The sequence below is a fragment of the Calonectris borealis genome, chromosome 8, assembly GCF_964195595.1.
Source record: "Calonectris borealis chromosome 8, bCalBor7.hap1.2, whole genome shotgun sequence".
In the NCBI taxonomy this organism is placed as follows: domain Eukaryota; kingdom Metazoa; phylum Chordata; class Aves; order Procellariiformes; family Procellariidae; genus Calonectris; species Calonectris borealis.
Window position 1 is genome coordinate 39,989,955 of NC_134319.1, and position 15,257 is coordinate 40,005,211.

Sequence of the window (15,257 nt, forward strand, 5' to 3'; positions counted from 1 at the left end):
AGGTCCAAGTCTCCTTATAGTGCTTCACCTTACTCTACAAGTTCGTCTACCTGCTCCACATCAAGATCAGGTTCTTCCCGCACTCGCTCCTACTCTCGCTCATTTAGTCCTTCCCATTCTCGTTCCTACTCGCGATTGCTGCCGTATCCAAGAAGAGGCAAAGGGAAGAGGCGTAACTATCGTTCTAGGTCAAGGTCACACGGTTATCAGCGTTCAAGGTCAAGGTCACCCCCATACAGAAGATGCCATTCACGGTCAAGGTCTCCAGTATTTAGAGGCCAGTCTCCCACTAAACAGACTATACCTCAAGGGGAAGGAGGAAGGGAGTATTTTAACAGATACAGAGAAGTTCCACCATATGATCTGAAAGCTTACTATGGCAGATCTCTTGACTTTAGAGATCCATTTGAAAAGGCAAGGTACCGGGAATGGGAAAGGAACTACAGAGAATGGCATGGAAAGTTTTACAAGGGCTATGCTGTTGGCGCTCAACCTCACCCTCCAGTAAACAGAGAGAACTTTTCTCCAGGTAGGTTTGGTCCACCTGGGACCAGACAAGAGAATTCACCATATGCTCGGGGACGTAGGGAGGATTATCCTGCTTGGCAGAGCCACCAAAATCACAATCTAGCTGGAAATTACCCTGAAAAACCTTCTGAAAGAGAGAGCCATGGCATCAAGGATCCTACAAAATCAAAAGAGAAGGAGGTGAAAAATCCACTAGGAGATGGCCAAGGAAATAAGCATAAAAAGAGAAGAAAAAGGGATGAGGATGAAGGATTTCCCAATACTGAGTTGTTAGCAGGTGCGAGAAAACCAAGAGAGCCAGTTCCAGCAGAAGACGTTAAAATGGACTCCCTGTTCATGGCCCAAGCAGAGATGATGCCACCCCTGTGAGAGATGAGCCTATGGAAGCAGATTCTATTGCTTTCAAACCGATGTCTGAAAAGGAGAAAAAAGAGAAGGATAAGCCAAAAGCAAAAATTGACAAGACAAAGCGGAAAGTAGAAGTGGCTGTTCCTCCTAAGACAGACAATATAATAAAACTAGCTAAAGCTTCCTCGAACGGAACTCTCCTCGAACGGAAGAGAGAAAGCAAGAAGAGAGAAGGGAAGAGAGAAAGCAAGGATTTAAAGAACCTGACTTGCTGCCCTGATATTGCTCATTTACATCAGTTATAGTGTTTGTGATTAAGTTTAGGGTTAGGGTTAGGGTTAGGGCTCAGTGTTACGGTGAGGGTTAGGTTTAGGGTTAGGGTTAACATTAGGGTTAGGGCTTATCATTAGGGTTATGGTTAGGGGCAGGGGTTAGGTTTAAGGTTAGGGTTAGGGTTAGGTTTAGGGTTAGGCTTAGGGTTATCGTTAGGGTTAGGGATAGGGTTGGGGTTAGGATTATGGTTTGGGTTTAGGGTTAGGGATCGGGTTAGGGTTTCATTTTAGGGTTAGGTTTAGGGTTAGGGTTAGGGCTTGGGGTTACGGTTAGGGTTAGGGTTAGTTTTAGGGTTTGGGTTAGGGTTTGGGTTAGGGTTTAGGGTTAGGGTTTAGGGTTAGAGTTAGGGCTGGGGTTCGAGCTGGGGTTCAGGGTTAGGGTTAGAGTTCGGGATATGGGTTAGGGTTAGGGTTAGAATTAGGGTTAGGGCTTATCATTAGGGTTATGGTTAGGGGTTGGGGTTAGGGTTAGGGTTAGGGTTAGGTTTAGGGTTAGGCTTAGGGTTATCGTTAGGGTTAGGGAGAGGGTTGGGGTTAGGATTATGGTTTGGGTTTAGGGTTAGGGTTAGGGATAGGGTTAGGGTTAGGGTTAGGGTTAGGGCTCAGTGTTACGGTGAGGGTTAGGTTTAGGGTTAGGGTTAACATTAGGGTTAGGGCTTATCATTAGGGTTATGGTTAGGGGTTGGGGTTAGGGTTAGGGTTAGGGTTAGGTTTAGGGTTAGGCTTAGGGTTATCGTTAGGGTTAGGGAGAGGGTTGGGGTTAGGATTATGGTTTGGGTTTAGGGTTAGGGATCAGGTTAGGGATTCATTTTAGGGTTAGGGTTAGGGTTAGGGCTTAGGGTTATGGTTAGGGGTTACATTGGGTTTACGCTTATGGGTTAGGATTTCAGTTTGGGTTAGGGGTAGCATTAATTTTTAGGGTTAGGGTTTAGGTTTAGAGTTGCGGTTTAATTTTAGGATTAGGTTTCGCATTAGGTTTAGGGTGAGGTGTTATGGTTACGGTATTAGGTTTGGGGTAGCATTAGGGTTAGGGTTAGAGTTAGGGTTAGGGTCATTAGGGTTCAGGTTGGGGTTCAGGGTTAGGGTTAGGGTTCGGGATTACGGTTAGGGGTCGGGGTTAGGATTAGCGTCAGGGTTAGGGTTTAAAATTAGGATTAGGGCTTAAGGTTAGGGTTATGGTTGGGGTTAAGGTTAGGGTTATGGTTGGGGTTAGGGTTAGGCCTAGGGTTATCGTTGGGGTTAGGATTATGGTTCAGGTTTAGTGTTAGGGATAGGGTTATGGTTTCGTTTTAGGGTTAGGGTTAGCGTTAGGGTTAGGGCGTAGGGTTACAGTTAGGGATAGGCTTAGCGTTAGGGTTAGGGTTTGGGTTAGGGGATAGGGTTAGGGTTTAGTTTTAGGGTTAGGGGTAGGGGTAGGGGTAGGGGTAGGGTTGTGGTGATGTCTTAAGATTACGGTTTGAGGTTGAGTTAGCATTAGGGTTACGGTTAGAATTAGGGGTTCGGTGTTATGTGAGGGTTAGTTTTATGGTTCCGTTTAGGTTTAACGTTAGGGTTATGCCAAAGTGTTAGTGTTACGGTTTGACGTTAGGGTTAGGGTTACGGTTTGGGGTTAGGGTTAGCGTTAGGATTTTGTTTTAGGGTGAGGTTTCGCCTTAGGGTTAGGGTTAGGGCTAGGGTTAGCTTTATGATTCAGGTTAGGCTTAAGGTTAGGTTACGGTTAGGGTTAAGTGTTCGGTTTAGGGTTAAGTGTTAGGCTTAGGGTTAGGTTTAAGTGTTAGGTTTAGGGGTAGGGTTAGGGTTAAGGTTAGATTTAGGGTTAGGATTAGAGTTAAGGGTTAGAGTTAGGATTCAGTGTTAGGGTTAGGGTGAGGTCTTAATGTTACGCTTAGGGTTTACAGGTAGCGTTAGGGTTAGGTTTAGGGTTAGTGTTAGCGTTAAGGTTAGGGTTAGGGTTTAAGATTGGGTTCAGGGTTAGAGATAGGGTTCGGTATTGGGGTTAGCGTTAGTATAAGGGTGAGGTCTTAGTGTTACAGTTAGGGTTTACGGGTAGCATTAGGGTTAGGGTTAGAGTTAGGGTTAGGGTCATTACGTTAAGGTTAGGGTTGGGGTTCAGGGTTAGGGTTAGGGTTTGGGATTAGGGTTAGGGTTCGGGGTTAGGGTTAACATTAGGGTTAGAGCTTTATGATTCAGGTTAGGCTTAAGGTTAGGTTAGGGTTAGGGTTAGGGTTAAGTGTTCAATTTAGGGTTAAGTGTTAGGGTTAGGGTTAAGGTTAGAGTTAGGCTTAGGACTGGAGTTAAGGGTTAGAGTTAGGGTCCAGTGTTAGGTTTAGAGTGAGGTCTTAATGTTACGCTTAGGGTTTCCGGGTAGCATTAGGGTTAGGTTTAGGGTTAGTGTTAGGGTTAAGTTTAGGGTTAGGGTTTAGGGTTAGGATTGGGGTTCAGGGTTAGAGTTAGGGTTCGGTATTGGGGTTAGAGTTAGTATTAGGGTGAGGTCGTAGTGTTATGCGTAGGGTTTACGGGTAGCATTAGGGTTAGGTTTAGGGGTTAGGGTTAGGTTGGGGTTCAGGGTTAGCGTTAGGGTTCAGGATTAGGGCTAGAGTTCGGGGTTAGGGTTAGCATTAGGGTTAGGGGTTAACGTTAGGGTTAGGCGTTAAGGTTAGGGTTATGGTTAGGGGTTAGGGTTAGGGTTAGGGTTAGGGTTATGTTTAGGGTTAGGGTTAGGCTTAGGGTTAGCATTAGTTTTACGGTTGGGTTTAGGATGGTTCGGGTTTAGGGTTAGGGATAGGGTTAGGGTTAGAGTTAGGGTTAGGTTTACGGTTAGGGTTAGCATTTGGGTTAGGGTTCGGGTTAGGGTTGGGGTTCAGGTTTAGGGTTAGGTTTCGGTGTTAGGCTTAGGGTAAGGGTGAGGTCTTAGTGTTATGCATAGGGTTTACGGGTAGCGTTAGGGGTTCGAGTTAGGGTGAGGGTTTGGTGTTAGTGTTAGGATTGGGGTTCTTATTCTTGATCCTCTCTCCCTCTCTTTCTCTCTCTCGTTTTAATTACAAATTATTATTATTTATTATTATTATTATTATTTTTATTTTTATTTTTATTTTTATTGGTGTTATTATTGTTATTATTACTATTATTATTATTATTATTGGTGTTATTATTGTTGTTATTATTATTATTATTATTGTTATTATTGTTATTATTGGTGTTATTATTGGTAATATTATGGTATTATTGGTGTTACTATTATTACTGTTACTAGTATTACTATTATTGCTATTATTATTTTATTTCAAGTATTAAACTCTTCTTATCTCTACCCGTGAGTTTTCTTGCTTTTGCTCTTCTGATTCTCTCCCCCATCCCATTGCTGGGGGGAGGGCGAGTGAGCGGCTGTGTGGTGCTTAGTTGCCGACTGGGGTTAAACCATGACAGGGGTCCACCACAAAGATGGTTGCCATTCTGTCACATCCTCTGAGCTAAAACTGGCTCATCCTGGGACATGGTGCCCCCCACGCACGCAACCTGCAGTCCAGAAGTACCCCTGAAAAGACCTCGACGGCCTGCATTAACACACCGGCATGCACTTCAGATGTAAACACTGCCAAGTCATCTCTTATTTGCAACAGATACGGAGGACCAAATTCTGCAAATCTAGCCTTACTTCTACTGAAACTTTCCTTACAGACAGCTCATCTTCTCTTTTTGTAAACTCTAGTGAAGACCTCTTCTAGCGCAAAGGCTTGAACCCCGCCTACGGTGAAGAAGCCCCAGTTTTCTTTCCTCACTGCTGTCTTGCTTCCCAAAAATCAATCAATACCAAAAGCTCTGTGTGAACATTGCATAAAAAAGCCAATTGCAAATGCTTTTACTTGCTACTAGTTTTGTCAGGGAAGGAACTAGCTTCTCCCGCTAGTTTTGCTACAGTTGCGTGACCTTTAAAGACGCCACTTCTTACCTTTGCTACGCCAATACAGCCTCACAGCTCAGCAAAATCATACTGCAGGTAGGAAACCTTCACCATACAAAGACAGGCACGCTACAGGAATACGTCACTCTCAAAGAACAGACTCTTGCAACCACTCCTCCCTTTGCTTAGCAAAGTTTAGGGCGTGTTAGAAAACAACAACAACAACAACAAAGCAGGGTTCTCTCTCACATTTTACGGAGCCCATGATATCAGCTGTTCAACATTAAGTCCAACTCCAGCCTGAACCCCAGAATAAGAAATGCCATCTTAAAATTTCTGGAAAAAGGGAGGGCTTTGAAGCGGCAAGACCAGAGAACATTCACGAAAGCACCGTCATGGAAGTACACATCCCTTATCACAGACCAACTGCACGGTGACCTAAGTGAGTGACGTTGTCTGCTCATTTGCAGCTCAGGGTCTCTTTTTTCATTAGCGCCGAGCACGTAGGTTGGAATTGGAGCTGAGAAGAAAACCATACGCAGTCAGTCTGGTCTCGTTCAAGTTCACATTTACTAGGAATCACAGCAGGTCCCATCTGTCTCTCCAGACCCCACCACCACTTCTGTGCAGCGTCCCGTGGAGCAATAAGCGCAGAACAAGAAACCTTCCTTCAAAATAAGGCCCACAGCCTGCTCTTTCAACAGGACGCACAGAGCACCAGCTGAGAACAACCTCTGCTTTAACTATGCCTAGCTCCGCTGCCTACGTAAGGAGACCAGCTCCTAAATGATCCCTAGCCCTAAAACCACAGATCTTCCCTAGGGCAATGCTAAGGAAATACCAGAGCCCAGGGACACCTGGTCACTCAGCTTCAGTTGACGGGGAGAAGGACAGTGGACTAGAAAGAGAAAAATATGATGAGAGAAAAGAGAGAGGAGCTGAGAGAGAAAGAAAGGTATGGGGAAAAGGCTAGAGAGCTGGAGAAATCAAGAGAAATAGGGATGAGGAGCCCTGCAGAGAGATGGAGGAAGAAAAAGTAGGGTCAAGGAGCAGGACAGAGAGGCAGAGACGGGCGTGGGGAAGGAGAGGAAGAAGGAAGGCAGGGCTAGGGAAAGACAGGGACAGGGAGCAGGACGTCCAGATGGAGAAAGAGAAGGAAGGACAGGGAGCAGGACAAAGGGACTGAGAAATAAAGAGAGGGTCAGATCCTGATGGAGACCAAGAAGGGGGGGAAAAGCCAGCAACGGGCTGGAGGACAGAGACAGGGGAAGAGGAAAAGAGGACCGAGAAGCAGAAAAGAGGAAGAGAGAACAAATAAAAGGGAGAGCCAGCTGGACGGGGCAGGGGAGTACAACAAGAAACGATGGGACAGGCAGCGGGACAGAGAAATAAAGAAGAAACGATGGGGACAGGAAGCAGGGCAGAGGGACAGCGAGAGGAAAAAAGGGGCAGGGAGCAGGACAGAGGTAGAAGAAGAAGCTGCAGGAACAGAGGGGGAGAGAGAAGAAAAAGAAAGGTAGGAAGAAGGATGGGGGCAGAGAGGGAAAGACAAGGAAAGGGAGTAGGACACAGATTGTCAGGGAAAGGCAAGGACAGGGAGCAGGACAGGGCGATACAGAGAGAGAAGAAAGGCACAGGGAGGCAGGACAAAGGGAAAGACAGGCAAAACTAAGGGACGGGGAGCAGGACACAGAAGGAGGTAAAAGAGCCTGGGCTGGGCAGCAGGACAGAGAGATGGAAGGAAAAAACAGCACTGGGCAGCAGGACAGAGAGATGGAAGGAAAAAACAGCACTGGGCTGCAGGACAGAGATGGAGTGAGAAATAGCCGCGGCAGAGAGCAGGACAAAGTGAGGGCGGGGGGAACCTGAAAAGGGAGTAGGACAGAAAAATAGGGTGGGGGAGCGACAGGGAGCGGGAGAGAGAAGCAGAGAGAGACTTAGAGGGCCAGGGAGCAGGGCAGAGAGATGGAGCAAGAAGGGGAACAGAGATGGGCGGCAGAACAAAGAGAAGGAGAGACAAGAACGGGAAACAGGGAGCAAGACAAAGGGACAGGAGAGGAAAAAAACAGTGACGGGTGCAGGACCGAGATGGAGGAATTTAAAAGAAGAGGCCAGAATGACAGCGAGAGAAAAAAGGAAGAGGGGGCAGGACACCACTGGAGGACAAAACCAGCTGTGATGGGCAGTGGGACAGAGAGACGAAGAAAGGAGAACTAGAGAGCGAGAGAGAGAGGAAAGAAGGCACAGCCAGCTGGACAGGGGGGTTTAGTGAGAAAGGGTGGGGCAGGGAATGGGACAGAGAGAAAGAGAGAAAAGAGAAAAAGGACCGAAGGACAGCAAGAGAAAAAAGAGGACAGGGATCTGGACAAAGATGGAGAAAGAAGCAGCAGGAAAAGAGGAAGAGAGGCAGAAAGAGGGAGAGGGAGGCAGGAAGAGAGAGAGAACTAAGGGCTAGGGGCAGGATAGAGATCGCAAGAAAACCTGTGGTGGGCAGAAGAAAGGAGAGGGAGGAAAAAGGAATAGGGGCAGGGAGAAGGACAGAGTGACAGACAAGAATAACAACGAAGAGAAAGAGAGAAACAGGGACAGTGAGCAGCACAGAGGGATGGGGAAAGAAAGAGAGGTCTCAGAAGCCCTGCAGAGAGATGGAGGAAGCGGGGAGGGGAGGGGTCAGGGAGCAGCAGAGAGAGACAGAAGAGAGATGAACAGGAAGAAGGACAGGGACAGTGGGATACAGCATGGAAAACCGCAGTGACAGTGAGCAGGGCGTGGGGGGAGGCAGCGGGAGAGAGAAGCAGAAGGAGGGAGAAGGGAAGACAAGGACAGGGAGCGGGACATACAGGCAGAGAGAGACAAATCACGACAGGGAACAGGCCAGAGAGACTGTGAAAAACAGAGCGGGATGCAGACCAGGACAAAGAGACAGAGAAGAAACAACAGCAATGTGCTGCAGGGCAGAGACAGAGGAAGGCAAAAAGAGGGACAGGGAGCAGGAGGGAGGGGCAGCAAGAAAAAGACAGGGGCAGGTAGAGCGACAGGGAAAGAGGGACTTGGAGAAGAGAGGACGGGGAGCAGAACACAGCAACAGAAGAAGAGAGGTATGGGGAAGTGAAAAAAATGACACAGAGGGAAATGGGGGGGGGGGGGCTGGGAGGGACTGCGATGCAGAAGAGGGGTGACACGGCCCCGAGGGGCTGGGACTCACCGCAGCTCCCGCTCTCTGCACTGCCAGGCAAATGTTACAGTTCAAGCACTTCTTTCTCTGTCCGTCTGTGCTCTCCTCCCTTCCTCTTCGGTAGCTCCACCTGCGTGCCTGTCCTCACCTCAGCTGGGCCGCAGCTGGAGCAGAGCCCGCACCTCCCAAGACCAACATGGCTGCCCAGCAGCCCCGTGCCCCAGGCCTACAGCTCCCGGCATGCCCCGGGAACCAACATGGCTGCCCGGCAGCCCATGCCCCGGGCCTACAGCTCCCAGCATGCCATGGGGCGCGGCTTCCTGCTGCCTGGCCTGAGAGACGGCTCAGGGCCACGCCAGGGCTGGGGCGCTGCTTCCTGGATCCCGTGGCAGTGATGGGCACAGGGACAGGCTGCCAGATCCCGGGGCCAGGTACGTGTGCGGGCTGTCAGGGTCACCCCTGCCTGGTTTTTCCCAGCGAAGCCCCAGGAGGTGCCGAGGCTGCAGCCCTGGGGCCGAGGCTCCAGGAGCCGGGCATTTCTGCGGGCGCTGCTCCCTGCCAGGCCCCACCGCCAGCTGCCGGCTGCCTGGGGCTTCTCCCCGTTGTCTCCAGCTCTGCTTTCCGCCAGCGCCGGGGGCTCCGCAGGACATCTTGCCCACTCCCCGCCACCGTGCTGACCCCCGTCTGCAGCTCGTCTGTGGTGTCCACGTCAGACAGCTCATTTGGGGGTGGCAGGTCTCTCCTGAAGCACCCTGGGAACGGGGACAGAGCAAACCCCATCCCTCCCTTCCGATCTTTGTCCCCAGGGAGACCCAGTGGAGACGGACCGTGCGCTGGAGAGCGTCCCGCAGGGAGGTGACAGCCGTTGGCAGAGAGGTGCTGAGAGCCACCTGACAGCAAAGGCGTCCGGTGGCCGCAGAGCAGCCCAGGTGAGCTGTGAGTTCCCCCGTGAGAGACCCTGCTCCCAGGGAGCACCTCCCCATAGAGCAAAGGCCGTATCCAGCCAGCTGGTGCTGGGTACGGCTACCCCAAGGGGTCTTCGCAGGGGGGATGGGGTCACCTGCCTGGTGGCTCTGACACAGACATGATGAGCTGAAGCCCTGTGGCCATGGCTGGCCAGTTCAAAGTCTCCGAGTGCCTCCGCCTTTCTCCCCAGGAGTGTCCAGCCTGGGCACTTTTTCAGGGCGTGACGGATGATGTGAAGATGGATGCTGGTGCTGTCCTGGTGGATCTTCCACTTGGGCACGGTGGGCACCCCCACTTCAGAGTTGTGGTGTCTGAGATCTGGGGCCACCTGAAGAGAGAGACCTCCAGGGAGTTTGTGTTCAATGTTTTGATATCTTGGGGCTACAATGTGCTAGGGATATGGGGCGCTAGGGTTCCAGCGTGCTAGGGTTATGGGGTTTGAGGGTTATGGGAGTTTACGCGACTTAGGATTAAAGCATGTTATTGTTATGGTCAGGATCTGGGTTTGCAAGCGCTGGGTTCCTGGGGTTAGGTTGGTTTTGCCTTATGTTGTGTTCTGTGTGGTCTTTTTTTTGGAAAGTCCTTTTGTAGCTTGTTTGCGTTTTTAGGGTTTGGATAGGGGTCTTTGGTTTTTGTGTGATGTGTCTTCTGCTTGTTTTTTTGCCGTCCTTGTGGTTTGTGTTGCATTTTCTGTCTTGTAACCACCGTTTGTGGTCTAATCTGTGTGACCGGGCCGGGCAGTGTCACTTCTGTTGTGGTCCAGCTCATTTCCACTGAGTCACTAGGTAGGTGGTTAGGTATGGAGGGCTTGCAGTTTGTGGAGAATGACTGCCAGACGACCGACAGCCACTTCTGGGGTGTGGGAGGAGTTCGGGTCCATAGGTAATGACTGCCGGAGGACTAAGTGTACTTCTGAATTTGTGTGGACTCCCAAAGAAATGGTGGGATGCCACCAGCGGCACAGAAGGACAAGGGCTTCCCCAAGGGTACATGGCTTGTTGGTTATTGCTTTTGAGTAAGCAACTGAGTAATTTTGAGTAAGTCTTGTGAGGGGTAGTGGACTCAAGGGGAGACCTTGTGTTCCTCATCAGTGCCTCAGGGGTTTCCTGTCATTTTTTGTTTGTTTGCTTTTTGTTTGCTGTGCTGAATTTCAAAGGCTTATTGTAGCTCTTTGGATTTCTGTCCTTAAAGGAAGTCTCTAGGATTTCTAGCCAGGAGCGAGATGTCCAGAAGGGACTGTCCTTGTACACTGATGTCAGCCTTCCGTCTAGAGCACTGTCTGGTGGTGGTGTATTTTAATGGTAAGGTAACTCAAATGCATCTTAAATATACAAGCTTTGCCGTTGTTCCTGCTATGCCTGGGGGACGATTCTCAGCAGCTCATGAACAGTGTGTTCTGCTGTGCTTTACCCGTTAGAAATAATCTGTCACCAGAAATGTCTTCCTTAGTGCCTGCACAGAGCAAGAACCTCCAGTAGCAAGGGCATGCTGACCCTTGGGCAGCTTCAAAGCGACGGATAAATGTAAATAGGTTAAAAATCCAGTCCTATGGTAGCAGTGTGTGCGTCAAAGTTCACCTGACTCTCCACGCTGACTCAGCCTGTCACAATGTTTTGCGGGTAAGGGTGGATGAAGTCAGTATAAGCAGGTGTTGTAACTGGCCAGGCAGTTCATCTAAAGAAACGAAACGTTACCTTTGCTTGGAGTGCCATGCCTTTAGATATGGGGGTGTATTGCCTTTCCTTCCCTGGTGTGAGCACAGAGAACTGAGAGGTGTTTCCATCGGGGGGCGGGAAAGCCATCCAACAGTCATCACAAGCCTCAGGGCACGTGGTCCTTGATGGAGGCGTAAGTGCTTGGGACAGTTTTACTTCTAAGCCCTAAGCCCTAAGCCTAACCCTAAAACGAAACCCTAAGCCTATCCCTAACCCTAAACCCGAACCATAATCCTAACCCCGACCCTAACCCTAACCCTAACGATACCCTAAGCCTAACCCTAACCCTAGCCCCTAACCCTAACATTAAGATAAGGCCAGGAAGCAGGACACGGCGATAGAAAAAAGAGAAGGAGAGGGAGCAGGAGAAAGAGATGGAGAGAAAGGAAAAAATAGCAGCAGGCTATAGGACAGACAGGGAGGAATTAGAAACTACAGACAGGGAGAGAGACAGAGAAAGAGAAAGCAAAAAATAGTGATGGGCTAAAGGCAGAGAGGGAGGAGTTAAAAAATGGGGGCAGGGGACTGGTCTGTGGCCATAAACATAAATGGTCATTGGCTTCTTTGACTGAACTTTCCATGAATGCCACAAGATACACTCAAGCACCCTGAGATGTCCCCTCCCTTTGCCGGCCCTGCACCGCGGGCAGCCGAGCGCCACACGGCCAAGCCCGCTGCATCTGCCCCAGGCTGTCTTGCCCTGGCTGGCTGCTGACAGGAGGGGACACCAGGTGGTGATCGCCTGGGGGGTGACAGGAGGGACACCAGGTGGTGACAGCCTGGGGGGTGACAGGACACCAGGCGGTGATGGGCCCGGGCGGTGACAGGAGGGACACCGGGCAGTGACAGGCCTGGGGGGTGACAGGAGGGACATCAGGTGGTGACAGCCTAGGGGGGTGACAGGAGGGACACTGGGCAGGGACAGGCCTGGGGGGTGACAGGAGGGACACCAGGCAGTGACAGGCCTGGGGGGTGGCAGGACACCGGGTGGTGACAGGCCAGGGGACAGCAGGGAGACCAGCGGCCCGGGGTGGTGACAGGCCCGGGGCTGACGGGCCCCCCCTCCCCTCGGGGGCGCTTGGTGTTAGGATGAAGAGCGCGGGGCCGCCACGCCCACGTGACGCGGGCCTTTTGTCATAATGCGCTGGGTCACGTGAGGCGCGGGGGGTGGGTGCAGTGTGCCGTTGCGTGTGCACAGTGACACGCTCGCAGCGGCCCGTGCGGTTGTCGGCCAGGAAGGCCATGGCGGAGCGCCGCAGCCTCTGAGCGCCGCCGGCCCGCTCGAGCTCAGCCCGCGCTGCTTGCCCTGGCCTCCTCGGTGGAGGAGGAACCGCCGCGGGCCCTCACCTGGCACAGCGGCCGCGACGCTGTCTGCCGCGGTAGACGCCATCACGGAGCAGGCACCTCCTGGCCCCAACCACGTCGTGCGTCCACTACAAGTTCGCCTCCAAGCTGAACCATGACATGGTCACCTTCAACGGCCTCCACATCTCCCTGTGTGACCTCAAGCACCAGATCATGGGCCGCGAGGAGCTGAAGGCGGCCAGCTGCGACCTGCAGATCACCAACGCCCAGACCAAAGAAGGTGCGCGGGGGCGGCGGGCGCGGGGCCTCGGGCACCGCCCGGCTGGCGGCGTCGCAGACCACCCTGCGTCGGCCGTGGCCTGTGGGAGCCGCGCTCTGCTCTTTGTGGGTCATCCCCACGTAGCGTGAGTCAGGCTGGGGCCCATGCCGCCAGCATGCGGCAGGACCGGGAGGGCAAGCGGCGCTGGGCATTAAGTGGGGTGGGAAGCCATAATGCGATTCGGCCACCATCAGTAGCTGTGACTTGTGTTGGGGGCCTCACAGAGCTGTTCTTTTGTAGTTGCTGTTCTGACAACTACCTTCAGATCTGTGTTGTAGACATGGAGCTAGGCGTAGAAGAGTACGTGGTTGATGTGTGACATACGGCGCTTACAAAAGCTTTGGTTTCCTGGAATTCTTCTAGGTAAAATGAGAAGGAAATGTGGGAGCATATCTTGTAATAACCAACTTGCCAGATTTCTTTGAAATGTGGTGGAGAAAGCTGAAAGTGATAGAAATAAAAGAGATGGCTAATTTGAAGAAAAGAAACCACCTGGATTTGGTGAATTTCGTGACTTAATTTTGACTTCAACTTGTTTTACTCCACTGCATTGGAAAATGGGTTTTGCGGCTGTTGCAGAAACTGCCCACTAGCAACATTTTGGATCAGGAGCGTATCTGTGAGTTAAAATCTGTGCAGACCCTTGAAAGCCATCTTGCGCATGAGTGTTCTCCGTATCTAAATTATACTTTGGAATTTCTTGTTAATATAACTTCTTTTCCACACCAAAGACATGGTCATTCAGATGCTATTGAGCATCATTTCATCATTCGTTTCTAACGGTGGTTTTTTTTCCTGTACTACATGTTAACCGTATCAGGGCAGTACTGAAGTTTTATGGCAGAACGTTTATGGTGGATATACGTAAGAAATGTTCTTAGAGACATCATAAATTCTTTTAAATCTAACAAATGGTGCTTGATTCTTAGAGATGATAATGGTTTCGTATTACTTAGTAGGAGATTTCAGTTTGGTAATCTGCCATCTCGATAAGTTTGAATGTGATTAAAGACTTTGGGATGTGACTTTTCAGAAATCAAAAGACTTGTAAAGTGTTTTCATTCCTTAAACATTACATTTCTTTTTTTTTTTTTCCCCCTGTGGTTCTGTGACACTCTTACAACAGGCTTTTCTTTAAAATGTGTACTAGTGTTTTTTTTCCTCTTCCTGTTTCATGTGTTAAAACTTAAAGAGAGTAGTATGTACACTGCGGTAACTGTAACTTCAGCCCTAGCCTTTAAAGTGGTTGGACCTAAAGCTTGCTGTTTGTCTACAGATACTTAAACTATTTTCAGGAGAGTGTCTGTGAAGAGCCTTAACAGCACAACGTTAGGGGTCTTAGGGATGCCACCTGACAGGGCTTGACGAGGTATACAGTATCTTTGGTTTTCAGACCATTGTTCTGATTCGCTCTGCAAAGGTAAGGGCTTTGAATATTTAAAACTGTAGGCAGATTACAGGGGATGCCTGCTGATAGTGCTTTAAAATATTCAGTCCTATCCAGCTTGTGTAAGTACAATAGAAAAAGCATTCTCATGGAGAGATCTTTGCATTTTAAGCTTACTCAGTCCAAGTGTCTCAGGTAGTTGGTTTTTTTTGTTTGGGCCTTATGTAAAAGGTCAGAAGGCTTTCCTCCTCTTCAGAAGACTAACAGGGTGTAAGCCAAGGCAAAGCATGGAGAGCTTCAGGCACACGCTGTTCCTGAAAGGCTTTTCAAGGCTGTCTTCCTAAGTAATTTCGTTTGGGCCTCTCTGCTCTGCAAAAAGGGAATCGATCGAACGAATTCACGTCCCTTTGGTTAATTCAAACTAGATGATTAGCTTAAGAGGGGAGATACCACTTGAGTTTGAGCCAATTCTGCCCTACTTGTGAAAGCAAGCTCAAAAAAACCCCAAAATGTCTGTGATCCAAATTCTAGCACTGCCAGTTCTGTTTCCATTTAAACGTAAAGCCCTGAGCAGCTGAGAAGTGTGGTTGTTGATGGATTAAGCTCCAAGAAACAGGCAGAGGCGGCAGGCTCTCTTCTGTGTTCTGTCAGGCTTGAGCACTGCCAGCACAGGTGACTGGTTTTTAGTTAACAGCTATGAAAGCAATGGCGCAGAGTTCTCGTGCTTTAGCTAAGTGCCTGTTTGGTTGCAGGGCAAGCTAGTCAGACTTTAGAATCTGGTTTAGGCAGGTGAGACTTTGCTGTGGTTTGTTTTTCTCCAAAGATCTATGGGTTTTGTAGCCTAACGGAAGCAAAAGCAACTTTAAGCTAGGTCAGGAAAGAACCTCGTGCATTAGCAGACTCTCCTTTAGTGACCTTTGAGGCCATTTTGCTGTTGGCATTCAAACTGTTTTAAAAAAAGGAAAAAGATTTTGCTGCTTGTGTTTGATTCTCAAACCCCAAGATTTCTTGAAATATACTGTTAGTGTGTTGAGACGATGAAAGCGTGATGTTACATATAAAATTTTGCTTTTGTATCTGTAAAGGGATTCTGCGAAGTGCTACGTAATTACATATGAGCATGCATTCTTACGAATGGACTGATGTTTTTCTCTGTATTTACGTTGTTTTCAGAATACACAGATGAGAATGCCCTGATTCCTAAGAACTCATCGGTAATTGTTAGAAGAATCCCTGTCGGAGGAGTTAAAGCTACCGGCAAAACCGATGTTATGTAAGTAT

General features: G+C 49.5%; 1 protein-coding gene across 1 annotated transcript in view; it reads left to right on the top strand.

Annotated features, from left to right (window-relative positions):
• The window catches only part of LOC142085229 (E3 ubiquitin-protein ligase RBBP6-like), a gene marked incomplete at its 5' end in the record, with an annotated part of 80,180 nt that continues 64,923 nt past the window's right edge, over window positions 1–15,257 (top strand). The window contains 2 exon segments of the mRNA XM_075157021.1: window positions 1–865; window positions 868–1,122. Of these exon segments, the coding sequence (XP_075013122.1) occupies window positions 1–865; window positions 868–1,122 (1,120 nt within the window).